The sequence below is a fragment of the Staurois parvus genome, unplaced genomic scaffold (assembly GCF_062004578.1).
Source record: "Staurois parvus isolate SC_StPar_1 unplaced genomic scaffold, SC_StPar_1.0 ptg000530l, whole genome shotgun sequence".
NCBI lineage: Eukaryota > Metazoa > Chordata > Amphibia > Anura > Ranidae > Staurois > Staurois parvus.
Genome location: NW_028318326.1, coordinates 9,877,955 through 9,893,527, shown reverse-complemented (window position 1 = coordinate 9,893,527; position 15,573 = coordinate 9,877,955). Strand labels below are relative to the sequence as shown.

The window sequence follows — 15,573 nt, the reverse complement described above, 5'->3', positions numbered from 1 at the left end:
TAAAAATGTATCAACAGTATCGGAGTGTCACTTTTGTGGCAAACAGACAAACTGCCAATGCAGGCCAAAAATTGATGAGTAATGCCTTTCCTACAAAACAGTGCAGCCAAAACAAATGCAGACATAAGCAAGAAAAAGTTTGTATAGTTTAACCTTGAAAGACTCACCTGTTTCACCTCTCCTACTAACCAATGACAAGATTTTTTTTTTTTAAAAAAGTGGAAACTCTCTCTTCAACATTTTCTAATTATTGCTCCCACAGTTGGTTTGTTCACACCAAGCTACTTGCCTATTGCAGATCCAGTCTTCCCAGCCTGGTGCAGGTCTACAATTTTGTTTCTGGTGTCCTTCGACAGCTCTTTGGTCTTCACCATAGTGGAGTTTGGAGTGTGACTGTTTGAGGTTGTGTACAGGTGTCTTTTATACTGATAACAAGTTCAAACAGGTGCCATTGATACAGGTAATGAGTGCAGGACAGAGAAGCAGTCCTTAAAGAAGAAGGTACAGGTCTATGAGAGCCAGAAAATCGTGCCTGTTTGTAGGTGACCAAATACTTATTTTCCACCATAATTTGCAAATAAATCCTTTCCAAATCAGCCAATGTGATTGTCTGGATTTTTTTTCTCATTTTGTCTCTCATAGTTGAGGTCTACCTATGATGCCAATTACAGGCCTCTCTCATCTTTAAGTGGGAGAACTTCGACAATTGGTGGCTGACTAAATACTTTTTTGCCCCACTGTATAGGGATACCGATCCTAGATATTGGTGAGGACCATAGGCTTTTTTTTTTTTTTTTTTTAAATCGCAATATATAGTATAAAAAAAAAAAAAAAAAAAAAAAAAAAAAAAAACCACACACATTACCACACAGAACATCAGCCATTGCGGTCTCTGAGCCAATGAGGAGGCGGTGAGCCAGGACAGAAGCTGCTCTCGGGAACATTGCAGGATTGGGCTCAGGTAAGTATGGGGGGGGGGAGCTACATACTGAAGATTTTCGAGGCATGAAGATAAATTTAAAAAAACTTCAGTCTTTAAAACTACTTTAAGTGCAATGGACCCGTCAATAGAATGTGATAACTAATGGCATTTTATACACATGCTAGTTCTTGCCAGTAAAACTCATTTACACAGCAGCAACACAAGTTGCTACAACAAGAACTCCTAATCAAATAACGATATCTGATTCCCTTAAACTAAGCCAATGCAAGCATTCCCTTTAAAACAAAGGCATTCAAAAAAAAAAAAAAAAAAACTACACAACAAAAAACACCACAATGCCAAAAATATTTAGATTCAAGTACCTCTTTAAACTTTAAAGCCATCTGTGACGTGTCCATATCTAATGAGAAACTGATGTCGTTTTCTGGCAGCTCAAAAACTTCCACAGAACTGCCATGTAACTGGGATTCTAGAGGATCATCGTCGTCGTCGTCCTCTTCTTCAAAGTCTTCTTCCTGCAGACAAGATAAATATATACGTGATGCAACCTATAAATACAAGTATAGAAAGAAAAACGATTTCCTGGTATGTTCGTTCACAATGTACAGCTGTCCAGAAATACGAATGCTGCCATTGCTGACCTGAAGAGCATGGTTACTCAAAATTTAGTTAAGGTCTTGAACACACACAAAAATACTTGTACTACAGCTTTTTCGAATGCAGTGCATTCCAGGACATAACACAAACATGTAAGTAGCCATCTACAAGGCTTGTATATTACAGAAGCTGTAATGTATTAAGTTCTACCCGAAGAGCTCTTAGGGCTCACTCACGAGTCTTGGCCTCTGAAAAGCAATCAGCATTTGACTGCTCTTCAGAAAGCACTTGACAGGCAGTGAGGTGCCTCACTGCCTGCTTTATCCATAGATTGCCACAGTTGAGGGGCACTTGCAGAGCTATTCACTTGAATGGGTCATCTTCAACCCGCTGAAAGCGACAGGGGGTATAATTTCTGCCGCAGCTATGAAGTAAAGCATCGTGGCCACAGCATATGTACACTCCTGGCCACTGCCTCTGCAGCTAAACAGGGTAGCAGTTGGGCGCGGTAAAAGCGGAGCTCAACCACGAGGTTTTATTTGCCCCCAACTGCTTCTGTGAATCAACACCTAAAAAAAATGGAGAGAAAGAAAAAAGAAAAAAAAAAAAAAAAGGAAGAAGTTTGGGATACCCAACAAACTGGCTGCTTTTGGTGGTAATGAGCAACAACTTGAATGCAGTTAGTACATCTGTCACTTAGATGTGCTAAAGTAACTACTTAGCTAAAAGGCTGGCACCTGGAGTTACCTGCACAGATTTCCAAAGATGTCAATCCTTTTCTCGGAAGCACAGGACACAGAGGAGTTAATCATTACTACATGGGTTAAGCTGCCACCTACAAGTGAACAGACACTGACGAGGGGGAAAAAAAAAAAAAAATATCCAGGAATTCCCACCCAGCTAAACTAAGTTTTGTAGGAAGCAATGAGATACACAAGCCAGGGAGGAGGGATCTCTGTGTCCTATGATGTAATAAAAAAAAAAAAAAAAAAGAAGGATTTTACAGACAATGGGACTCGGGTCCTCCCACCCACTCCCACGACACTGGCTTTGATTGACAGCCAATTGTGCCAGTGCCCCAGCAAAACACGGCAGTGAGGGGAGAGAAGAGCCACAGACGAACACAGCACTGGATCGAATAAGGGAGAAAGAAAGAAAGAAAGAAAGAAAGAAAGAAAGAAAGAAAGAAAGAAAGAAAGAAAGAAAGAAAGAAAGAAAGAAAGAAAGAAAGAAAGAAAGAAAGAAAGAAAGAAAGAAAGAAAGAAAGAAAGAAAGAAAGAAAGAAAGAAAGAAAGAAAGAAAGAAAGAAAGAAAGAAAGAAAGAAAGAAAGAAAGAAAGAAAGAAAGAGGGGGGGGGGGGGGCGTGAGGAATACAGATGTCTATAAACATTTTTTTACCTTAATGCAAGGAATGCTTCAAGGTACAAAAATGTTTAGGCTTTAGAACCACTTTACACTTACATCACAAGCCAACAAGCCCAAATTCCCAAACAGAAAAGGGGAAGGCCCCTTACAAAACCAACAACAAAACCATTAACCTGAAAACGGACATCCACAGAGGTAAACCTAGAACTAAATATGTGAAGATCAGGTGGCAGCCTTACAAACGTGAACAGAAACTTGCTAAATGGCTCAGGAAGCACTGACAAATCTGGTGGAAAAGGCGTTAACCTGGAAAGAAGGAACCCACCCCTTGATCCCATAGGCCTGAGAAATGAGCTCACAAATCCACCTAGAAATAGTGGATTTAGAAGTAGCCGAACCCTTATGAGGTCCTTCAAACAGCACAAAAAAAGGGAATCAGACTGCCAAAACAAAGCCGAAGACTTCAGGAAAATGTAGACAGCCCTAACAACTACCTAAGAGTGGCTAAAAGCACCTTCTCTTTTCAACGCTTAGGAGAAAGACAAAAAGCATGGCATCATTCAGATGAATGAAAGAAACCCCTCTAGGTAAGATGATTAAGGCCCCAATACTACCTTATCCTGGTGAAAAACCAAGAAAGGCTCCTTGAAGGAATGTGCAGCCAACTCAGAGACTCTGTATTTTTGGTGGCCCTCACTTTGGCTAAGAATCTTGCATGTAAGACGCAGCAAGAAAAGCTCTCGGATTTAAAAAGGGAGAAGGCTGTAAAACAGACAAGTCAAAGTTAAGGTCCTACAGAGATAGAGGGGGTTGCATAGGGCCAACAAACAAGACTGAGATTGTCCCTTGATGGTACACAAAGTCAAAGGACCTCTCCAGACCAAACTGGAAAAAAGTTAAAATCTGTAAAATACATAACATTGAGGAGGAAACTTACGAATTTCACACCAAGTGAAATAAGCCTTCTAATTACAATGGCACACCATCCTGGAGGTCCACTTTCCAGCCCTGAGACAAAGTCTGTCTCTCAAAATTTGGCTTCAGCAGCCATGCTATCAAAATTAGTGACTGAAAAGCAGCATGGAAAATCAGACCCCGAGACAGCAGGACAGTATGATGTGGACTAGCTCATAGCTTGTCTGCCAAGAGGTCTACTATGTTTGCATACCATGTTCTTCTTGGCCAGGCCGGTGAGGTTACATCACCGCAATGCCCTGCACCTTTATCCTGCACAACAGGCGAGGAAGGAGTTGAGGTAAAAGGAAGGCACAGATCAGAGGAAACTGAGTCACCAAGGCATCCACCGCAATGGTCAGAAGATCCCTGTTGCGGGAACGTCCAGTTTAATGTGCAATTTGGAAGGCAAGAGATCCGCACCAATCCCCCACCAGGGATGTGGACAGCAGAGATGGACAGAACATGAAGTTATGCCCAAGGAAATCAGCCATTCCCTGCATACAATATCTGTGTGGATATCCACCATTCCAAAGGCACCCTAGTCTTGGGAGTCAGAGGCAATAGCTGATCTAAGGACTATTGACACATGGCCTTTACCACCTGGATATTGACCTGCAGAGCTTTGGAGTGAAACGAGAGGACCAACTCAAAAAGGAGACTACCATTTTCCCTAATGCTCTCATGCATGTTCGGATCAAGGAAACTTCCAAATGTATTTAGAGACTCCGGCTGGGTTTGAGACAGACAATTCTCCTGCAGAAGAAATATCCTTGTTGAAATCTAGATTAAATGCAAATACTTGGTCAGAACCAATGCTGATTTCAGAAGGTTTAGCAGCCAGCTGAACCTCTCCAGACCTTGTACCGTCATCTGGATGTTGTGAGACAGTCTTCAATGTGATTGCTGTTGTAGGAGCAAGTCTTCTAGGTATCCCAAAATGGGATTCCCTTGGGTTCTTAACCTTGGTGAACACCTTGGTAACACCCTGGGGGTTGCAGACCGGCCACAGAGTAACACCACAAATTGGTAGCAGTGATGCTCCACTGCAAAGCACAGAAACCATTGGTGAGGCCAGAAAAATGGGTTGTGTAGGCAGGCATCCTTGATGTTAGCAGATGGTAGGGAGCCCCCTTGAAGTAGCAGGGACTTGAGATCCTGGAGGTCTAGGATATGCTGGATGCCTCGGTTTGGCTTGGGAACCATGAAACAGGCTGGAATAAAAGCATTGAGACCTCTCGAATACTGGCACAGGTGCAATGACCTCTTGGAACAGTAGTCTTTCCAGGGCAGCCAAGAAAACTGCTCTTTGTGGATTTGAAGGCAATCTTGAGCACTTGGAGAGTGAAAGGGGAAAGCAGAGAAACTCCTGCTTCTACCCTCCTGACAGCACACTGCAAGCCCAGACATCTATGATCTCCTGGGTCCAAGTAGGCACAAGGCCCTTAGGCGTACCTACATTTGAGCAGGTGGAGGCGTCCCTTCATGGAGAGGAGGATTTACCTCCAGGACTGGAGGGCTTGGGGTTCCAGTTCTTACAAAGCTTTGCTTTCTTCTAAGAGGTAAGAGTACTCTTCCCCACCGTCACCTTTTGAATGCAAGGATGATCTGAATAAGTATCCGCTTTCAAAGCACAGCCTCTCAATGTGCTTTTTGAAGAGAAGTTCCTCCAGCCAAGACTTAAGCCATAGGATCCTTCTCATGTGGACAGTGTCCAATCATGAAAGCTGCCATATGGAATGCTCCAAAGGCATCAACAAAGAAGCTCAGGGCTCTCAGAAAAACTGTAAAATCAGTAGCTGTTAAATGGATGGATCCCCCAGATCACATTCTTGACCAGACCTGAAAGGCTTGGCACACACCTACATTGCCACCGCAGGCTGCAGAACTAGTTTCCCCAGATGGAATGACCTCTTAAAGAGGGCTTCCAACCTCTAATGCATGGCATCTTTAAAGACCAGGACATCAGCCACCAAGACCGTGCCAGGGTCTTATTCAAATAGGAAATAGTCAAGCCAACAGCCGGAAAACTGTAATTTAGCCAACCCTGGACCCCGAGATTCCTCCTGAGAGGACTCATCTATGAAGATTCCTGATCCTCAACAGCTTCCACTTTTCTCTTCATCCAGAGGAACATCTTCTGACGCAAAAGGGGAAGAGAGTACCCCAGGCTAATTAAAACTCCTGAGAGCTGATTTTGCAGTCTAGAAATGGCTGCAGAGAATTCCTCTTGACACAAAGAGGAGGATTATGCCCCTGAAACAGTGGAGATGCCAGATTAGGGCAGGGATTCAGAGCTATTCTGACCTAAGGGGAGCCACTGTAGGACCAACTTTGCAGAAGGCCCTCCTTACCTGATGAAGGAATCTGGAGTCCTCATTGTCCTTTGCCCCACTTCTTTGCATGCATGAAGACATGGCATGCTGAGGGATAATGGATGTAATCTAGAGGGAAGTGGCCACTCAGTTGAGAGGTGTGCTGGCCTATGATGACACACTAAAGTGACTGCAAAAAAAATAAAAAAATCCATGTTCCCCTCTACATACAGTGCTTCGATGATCAGAAATCGGATTGGTTAGTGGTTGTGGAAAGCAGGATGGACTAGATATCAGGCATAAGCAGTGTGGGCAAGGAATCCCTAAGTGATTAGGACACAAAATGGCTGACTGGCCCATTCCCCAACACTGCCACAGCCTGTAAATCACCCCATTAGGGGAAAACGCATATCCTGGTGCCATCCTGTGCTATAAAACACTACACACAGAGGGACCACTGTAAGGGAAGGGGGGGCTGCCAAAACTCCACAAACACTGCAGCACTTACCAGTCCACGCTGCAGGACATCAATAAGCCCAAAATTCACCAATCACAGCAGGAATGCCCCAAAGGGTCTTGCCAGCGAGATCACTGGATGCGCTGTACGTTTGAGATCGCTGCTTGCGGTTTCTGTATGCGGGGCCAAGATACAGTCGCTCTTGGCCTGTGGGCCGTAGTGACGGATCCAGATAGCACCCACTTCTGCCCAGATAGGGATGTTAAAAATAGGCCCAAAATGTAGCAAAGCCCCCCCCAAAAAAAAGATCATCAGAAACTCAGGAAAGCATCCACCACCTTCCGACACTAACAGAAAATGGAGGCCTAGCTAAGCTGGGAGGTGTTATGCCTGGGTAGGGATGCCTGCCTTTTTTTTCCTGGCTATGTCCATTCGCCTGAAGGTGGTAGCATAACCCATGTAGTAATGATTAACTCCTCAGGGTCCTGTGATGCATGTTTAAGAAATTAAGCTTGCTACAATGCAGTTCCCTAGTCCCCCGATATAGTAACGGGCTGACAATCTGGTTAATAGGAAGACGAGGCTGGAGGGGGCAAGCCGGCAAATGACATTGCTAGAAGAGTTAGAATGCATACATTAGAGTTCCCCTGGTTCAGGACACTTGGGGCACTCCTGAAAAACTTAGCCCTTACCTAAACTAAGGCACCTCTTTGGCACTTTAAAGGAAACCACCTATGAACTATGGAGTGTGCCACTGTCGACCTTTAGAAAATGTTAGTTATCCATCTGTCTTCAATCACTAATCACACAGAATAAACACACAGCTCTGTAATGTAACAATAAAGTAAGAATAACAACCTGCATGCCGGTTCTGTAACAAGGTCATGACAGCCAAGCAACATTTTTACTGGACAAGGTCAGCAATGGTGGCCACCATGTTTCCTCAGTACTGTATTCTTTAAAGTACACCATTGTCATTTACTTTAAAGGTATATGCACATTCTTCATACTACCTGTCCAGTACTGCCTTCCGAGTAGTGCTGCTCGTACATCTGCTGCTGACATCTCTCCTGCTCCAGAGTTTCACTGATAAGCCGTGCCACTTCACTTTGTGTTCCTGGCTTTTCTCTCCCAATAAGAAATCTAAAGGTTGGAAAAGGAAAACTAAACTAAAGCAAGACTTGTTTTGTCATACTACAGTTTAATAACTTGTAAACTTCAGAAAGCGCAAATATCACAAAATGTTTTAACATAATAAGCCCATTTTAGTAAGCTTTTTTCTTTAAAAGTAAATTTTGCATTGGCAAGTATAAACTGACATTACTTTTAAATCATAGTCATTTTTGCCTACTTACATCTCAGTTCCATTGTGTCTGGCCAGGACCGTGGAAATTAGGCACAGGCACAAGCACTAGGCAGGAGCACTAAACTCTCTCCAAGATACCAAGCTCTGCCCCCATCCTAATGCTAAGCCTGACAAATTATCAAATGCAAAATAAAAAAAAAAAAAAAACAAAAAAAAAAAACTTAAAAACGGCTAGCAAAGGCTCTTTCCAGATAAATAATTGGTGGGCTTCAGAAAGGTGAGGGAGTCACAGTCACACATACAGCTTAGCGCTAGAAAGCAGGGAATTAAATCTTTCACAGGCAAATCTGCCCAACTGAGAATGAAAAATTCTGATTCAAACCAAAAGAGGTTCTCAGAGCAAAGTATGGCATCACAAATACTGGAAAGTTCATTGGCTCCCACCAGCAGTATTTTACCTCACTGGGAGCAACTATATAGTTAAGGAATAAGGATTTGGTTGGGGGTAAATGGATACACAAAATTATCTTCTTGGTATATTATCTTAATGTACTGATGTCAATGTAGGTGATCTGGTTCCCAGGTAGGCAGCTTCTACACCTCATAGGATCTCCTCGGTCTGCATTAGATCTCGTTCTTCCGGTTGAATTTTTCATTAAAGTGAACCTAAAGTCAAGGCTTGTCTGCCTGGCATCATGCTGACTACATGTAGTTAAAGGAAAAATACAGTGAAGGAAAGAAGTATTTGATCCCCTGCTGATTTTGAATGTTTGCCCACTCATGAAGAAATGATCAGTCTAAAAATTGAATGGTTGGTGTATTGTAACAGACAGAATAGCAACAAAAAATTAAAAAGAAATGTATGTCTAACAAATTATGCACGGATTTGCATGTTCATGAGGGAAATAAGTATTTAGTACTTGGTGGCAAATCCCTTGTTGGCAATCACAGAGGTCAGATGTTTCCTGTAGTTGGCCATCAGGTTTGCACACATCTCAGGAGGGATTTTGGCTCACTCCTCTTGGTAGATCCTCTCCAAGTCATTAAGGTTTGGTGGCTGACGTTTGGCAACTCGAACTTTCAGCTCCCTCCACAGATTTTCAATATGATTAAGGTCTGGAGACTGGCTAGGCCACTCCAGGACCTTAATGTGCTTTTTCTTGAGACACTCCTTTGTTGCCTTGGCCGTGTGTTTTGGGTCATTCTCATGCTGGAACACCCATCCACAACCCATTTTCAATGCCCTGGCTGAGGGAAGAAGGTTCTCACCCAAGATTAGACGGTACATTACCCCGTCCATCGTCCCTTTGATGTGGTGCAGTTGTCCTGTCCCATTAGCAGAAAAACACCCCCAAAGCCGAATGTTTCCACCACCATGTTTGACAGTTGGGATGGTGTTCTTGGGGTCATAGGCAGCATTCCTCCTCCAAACATGGAGAGTTGAGTTGATGCCAAAGAGCTCGATTTTGGTCTCATCTGACCACAACACTTTCAACCAGTCCTTCTCTGCATCATGTTCAGTGGCAAACTTCAGGCGGGCCTGGACATGTGCTTTCTTGAGCAGCAGGACCTTGCGGGCACTGCAGGATTTCAATCCTTGTCGGCATAGTGTGTTACCAATTGTTTTCTTGGTGATTGTGGTCCCAGCTGCCTAGAGATCATTGACAAGATCCTCACGTGTAGTTCTGGGATGATTGCTCACTGTTCTTATGATCATTGACACTCCACGAGGTGAGATTTGGAAGGTGCTCTAGACCTAGGGAGACTGACAGTTTTGTGTTTCTTCCATTTGCGAATGATTACACCAACTGTTGTCACCTTCTCACCAAGCTGCTTGGCGATAGTTTGGTAGCTCAGTCCAGCCTTGTGTAGGTCTACAATCTTGTCCCTGACATTCTTGGACAGCTCGTTGGTCTTTGCCATGGTGGAGAGTTTGGAATCTGATTGTTTGATTGCTCCTGTGGACAGGTGTCTTTTATACAGGTAACAAAATGAGATAAGCAGCACTCCCTTTAAGAGACTGCTTCGAATCTCAACTTGTTACCTGGATGAAAAACACCTGGTAGCCAGAAAACCTGCTGAATGATAGGGGACCAAATATTTCCCTCATGAACATGCAAATCAGTGCATAATTTGTTAGACATGCATTTCTTCTAAATTTTTTGTTGCTATTCTGTCTCTCAGTGTTACAATACACCTACCATTCGATTTTTAGACTGATCATTTCTTTGTGAGTGAGCAAACATTCAAAAATCAGCAGGGGATCAAATACTTATTTCCCTCACTGTAGGTTCCAAATACCCAATAGCGTCCAAAGTGGCATGCTGGAGATTCCACACATATTGTCACTGCCAGTAGGAAGGAAGCACAAGTTTACTGTTGTCAAGGATGTTGGAGAAAAAAATTACCATCTTAGGACCATTTCCAAACAATGTCTTATTCCAGTCCTTCTCGAACAGTGAAGAGTATACAGTCTCTCTATTTGAGGCAAGAAATGCCTCCTACATGACCACAAGGTTAATAAATATTACAGCCACAATAGAACAGAGGTTGAACAAAGTGTTTTGGACAGAGAAGGCGGAACGTGAACAAAGCAGACATAAGGTACATAAAGGGAACAGAAGCTGTTGAGTACAGAATGGACAAAATGGAACTAAACAGAAGTGCTGGCTTCTGGCCAAAGAACTTAACTGCAAGCAGTTGTGTCCCTAGACTACTAATAGTGTGAAAACACTACCCAGCTCTACAAAGGTCAGTTCAGTGGAAAAGCAGTCAAGTCTGCATCTAATCTATACTTTTTTTTTTTTGTATGACTCTTTGAAGAGGGCAGGGGGACCTCCAGTAAACTTTTGAACACCACTACAGTTATGATTTATTGCTAAATTCAAAGCCGAATTCCAGGAAAACCTCTAACTATGTAACTGAAATACATACAGTATGTGAAAACTTTTAGCTGCTAACCTGTCCAGCCAGCATTGAGATTTAGCCTGCCAGATAGCTCAGACAGGTTGGAGGCAGATAGAGTAGACCTAAACACTAACTGGGTGACATTGTGTGCTAAAGCACTGAGTATTGAACAACTGCAATTTTTTGCTATAAAAATTGGATCTTTATACTTACCGTAAGATACGATTATTCCAAAGTTCAAAAAAAGACATGGAATCAGTAGTGATTCTGATACAATTTCTGCCACCTCCAGAAGAACTGGAATAAACTGCCAAACACAAAAAAAGGCACCGACTGACCAGGTATAACCTCTCCCAGTCCCAGAATGCTTCTGTTTTGTAGAAAAGCACTACTTAGGAGTAGAACACAAAAAACAGAGTGGTGGTGGCCGTGTTCCTTAATGAACTTTAAGAAACATAATTGTATGGTGAAAAGGGGAAGGGAAAAAAAAACAAACAAACAAAAAAAAAAAAAAAACACACCACACCACCACCCACTTGGCTTTCTTTATTGTTCATGAAGGGACACAGATCGATCAATTGTACATGTGATACCACTAGTACATCCAAAAAGAGTCCAACTGAAGGGTGGGCAACACCAAAAGCATAACACCAAATGGGCCACTTAAAACAGAAAAAAACTAAGGGCAGCCTGCAGCTCAAAGAGTTGCATGAAGGATCGGACACCCAAAGACCAACTTGGAACAATGATCTGTCGGCACCAACAAGAAATAGTGGGAGTCCGGTTCCTCCTTTATGGGGACCATCAGCAATAACAAAAAGATAGTCTCTAAAATGGAATTAGTGGCTAAGTGGGGAAACCATACAGCACAAAAAACACATCCATGCAATGAAGGGGAATTTTCTTCAGATGTCCAGGTTGAGGTGAAAGGCCAAAACTGCCTCAGAAGGAAGGAGGCTCTAGGCCTAAATACTACCTAGTCCTTGTGTACAAACAAAAAAATGGCTCTTTACAGGATAAAGCCACCAAATCTTTTGGATGTGATGGTCACAAAAAACAAACATGTAAATGAGAGTAGAAAGGGGAATATCTCTAATAGGTTGAAAAGGTAGTCTTTGAAAAGATTAACAGAACCAAATTTAGATCTCATTGAGTCACAGGAACAGCCACATGAGACACCCTGTACAAATGTCTTGACAAAAGAATGAATTGGCTAGTAATCTTTGAAATACAAACCAACCAAGCAGGAAGAGCACACACTAAAACCCCGGTTCACATACGGGTGATTTAGAATTGTGGGCAGAATAGCCCTGATTCTACCCGCAATTCCAAACTGCAGCAAAAATATGTGATGTGCGTTTGACACCTCAACTGCAGCATGATTTTGCCAAGATTGTCAACCAAGAATCACAGCACAACACGAGTGTAAAATAGCTCTTGGCTCAGGGCCAAAATCTAGCACCTGAGCTTTCAGAAAAACAATCATGCATTTGGCAGTGAATTGGCTGTCCTAACATGACACGTTTCCACGCGAGAATAGCACAAACAAAATCGCAAGCCAGAAGCTGCTACACGTAGTGCAAACACGATCTAAGTGCAGTAAAGTTAAAACCTTTAATAAAATCTAATGAAAATTTGGCCACTCACAAAATTCTAATAAAGGCATGCACTCAACACACCCCAGCATTGGCACCACTCAGTTTTCAAACTTTTAGTCCTGGATAACAGCACTGTCAAATGGCAAAAAGGCTGCAGGACAGACTAGAGCTCTGTACACAGTCTGATTGTGTAGCAGGTAATCTCCTGCATGACATCACATGCAGGCGGTGAGATGGGCATGACTACGTGCATTTAAAAAGGACCTTCTTGGAGGATTGACAAAGGTGGTCTTTGAAAGCTGAATTTTGGAGGTTCAGGATCCAACCAAATCCTTTTAAAGTCTGTATTGCTCACCCTACAGCGAGTGTGCGCCAATTGCTACCTACCCAGGAAGTCCCACAATAAGAATACATGTGAGTGTAGTAAGGCTAGAACAGGGACCAGAACCTTGGAGAACACACATGCTGTGGTTGATAGGCTAGATGGTAGGGCTTGCCCACAGAAAAATTAAGGTAGCAGTTATGGGCATGAAAAATGGGGACCTGCAAGTGTACATCCTTACTATCCTGAGAGGCTAGAAAGTATCCCTGAGGGAAGGGAGGTTGTGACAGACTTGGCGAGTTCCATGTGAAACTTTTGAATTTGAAGACATTAGGAGCCTTCAGATTCGAGATGGGGTGAATTCACCATTTAGTTTTAGATCAGTGAAAAAGTGGAGTAAATCCCCTGAAAACTTTCTGTTCTTAAAACCATGGCATTGCCTCCTTGTTTTAAAAAGATATGCACAAGTAACATGAAGGTCTTCCAAAAAGAGTGGACACACAAGCAGTCTGGAAAACACGAAACTGCGACAGAGGCAAAAAACTGAACTCTATAGCTTGTAGCCCCTGGACAAGCTTACACAAGCATTTGGAATGCTGACCAAGTGGCCGCAAAGGCTAAATACACATCCCCCACTTTTAATGCCAACTTGTCTTTAGGCTTGGAAGATGTATGGGTCCAGAGCTTACACTTCTACTGGGCTCTACTCTTAGATCTGACAATGGAAGACGCCTGAGAGAAAGGAAAAGAACACTTTAGCTTCAGAGACATGAAAATATTTACTAGTTGGAAGCCTAGACTTCTGCTGCGGTAAAGGAGTACTTTTACCACCACCAATGTCCTTAACAAAAGTATCAGTGATATGCCCAAAAGGATGTTCACTGTCAAAAAGACATGCACAGCAAGCATTTTTTGCGTTGCTGTTCTTGCAGACCAATATTTTAGCCAGAGAGTTTGCGGTATGTTTAATGGCAGGAGACTCATTCACAAGATGTCCATGTCTCATCAGTCTGTTTTATCAAGGCAAGATATCACCGAATCCACGTTGGCCATGTACCACTTAATACAATTCTCAAACAGATCGTGATGAGCAAAATATTTGGGAAGAAACAATGCCAGGATTTTTCCCAGTCATCACAGACAAAAGGTTGAAGGACTGGATACTCTTCAACAGTTTTGTATCCACTGGCTGTTCCATTTTAAATGTGGCATGCACCGCATCAGTAAATCTAAAAGATCGCTGTAAGCTGGTTAGCCAATTCAGCTGACTGAGACTCTGCAGGAACAAAATCATCCATCAAGGACTTGTGAGTTTCCAAATGATGTTCAGCCCCACGTGGCATACTCCTATGAGCCAATAGACTGGGCAAACAACAGGCAGTGTACCTGGAAAGTGCCCTGCAGCTAACAGTGCCCAAAAGTCTGGATAGTGCCACAGAAGAACCCAGTGCCCCAGGGTAACATTCAAAGATTGTCCTACAATATTTAGTCCAGCAGGGTCAAGGTATAGTCTCCAAGGAGGTACTATGAATTAGTCACAGCTCAGGAGCAAAGTCTTGATTAAAGAAAAAAAACAGACTCAGAAAAACATTTTTTTGTCCTGCTAGGAAAAGACAGTCACAATGTGGGATAGGGTATACCTGGCTGGCAAATGTTTTTTAGTTTGCCAGTGTGGGCCATAAAACCCAATCATATATCAGAATAACTAAGGATCCTGTGCTCCCAAGAAATGATCACGAAATAAGATCTTCACCTTATTTGCATCTCAGTGTTGATAATTTCCTCAGCCACTTCTGTCTATGTGCATTAGCTCCTGCAGTATATAATTTCTCTGGACTAGTTTCCTCATAGTGACAACAGTAGACCACCCGTGTGTAGTGTGTGATTGGATGGCTGCTTGCAGTTTTAATTAGTGGTGCATGTTATAGGATGACAATGTTGGAGAGAAAGTTGTCAACACAGGGGGCAAGCAAATGAAGGATCAGGACCATGTATTTTATTGAAATCTTTAGGTTACTGCCTTTAATACATTAAATTACTTAACTCTTTTATACAAGATTATTTTTGTGATATAAAGTACAACTAAAGGCAAAACATCCTCCCTATTTGTCCTGTTCACCACCATCATTGAAAGTGCAGTTAAAAGAAAAACTTAAACTTTGGGTTGCCCCCAGAAAAAAAAAAGAAAAAAAAATCTAGGAGGTGAAGTTTTCCCAATGGTGACACTAGTTCTGGTGACCTCCAAAAGGTATTCAAGTAATTTGCAGAGCTGTCCTCTGACTTCCTGTTTTAGCTATGGGACGGGAAGTGAAGAGAAATTGGACACAGATGGCCAAAAACAAAAAAAACAGAAAACAACAGCAACCCACAAACTGATGGGTTATAAATAACCCTCCCTTGCTAAATTAAAAAAATAAATAAATTTGCCTAAATTTCTACTTTAACTACTTGCCAACCGCAGATAGCCGAATGACGGCTACACTGCGGCCAGCCAGTTCTGGGAGGGCGTCATATGACGTCCTCCCAGAACGCGCTCTCCTGCGCGACCCCGGGGGCACGCACCCGGCGATCTCCATGATCGCTGTGTCCTACGGACACAGCTGATCACATGATGTGGTAAAAGGCCAATCACAGCGGCCTTTTACCACGTGATCAGCTGTGTCCAATGACACGCTGATCACCAGGAAATGCAATTGCCGGTTCTCGGCTGCACTTTCCTCACGCTGTGAAAGTACTGCCGAGAACCGGCAGTTGTCAGAGGAGGGATCGGCACGGATCATCAAGGCACTGATGATCAGTGCCCTGATGA

General features: G+C 42.9%; 1 protein-coding gene across 5 annotated transcripts in view; it reads right to left on the bottom strand.

The window, feature by feature from the left end:
* LOC149451626 (neurabin-1-like) overlaps positions 1-15,573 on the bottom strand; it is a 141,530-nt gene that overhangs the window by 56,951 nt on the left and 69,006 nt on the right. For all 5 annotated transcript variants that reach the window (XM_089690498.1, XM_089690502.1, XM_089690499.1 and 2 more), the window contains exons 6-7: positions 7,645-7,774; positions 1,306-1,458 (exon numbers count right to left, since the gene is read on the bottom strand). In XM_089690498.1, the coding sequence (XP_089546624.1) occupies positions 1,306-1,458; positions 7,645-7,774 (283 nt within the window). The remainder of the gene's footprint in view (positions 1-1,305; positions 1,459-7,644; positions 7,775-15,573) is intronic.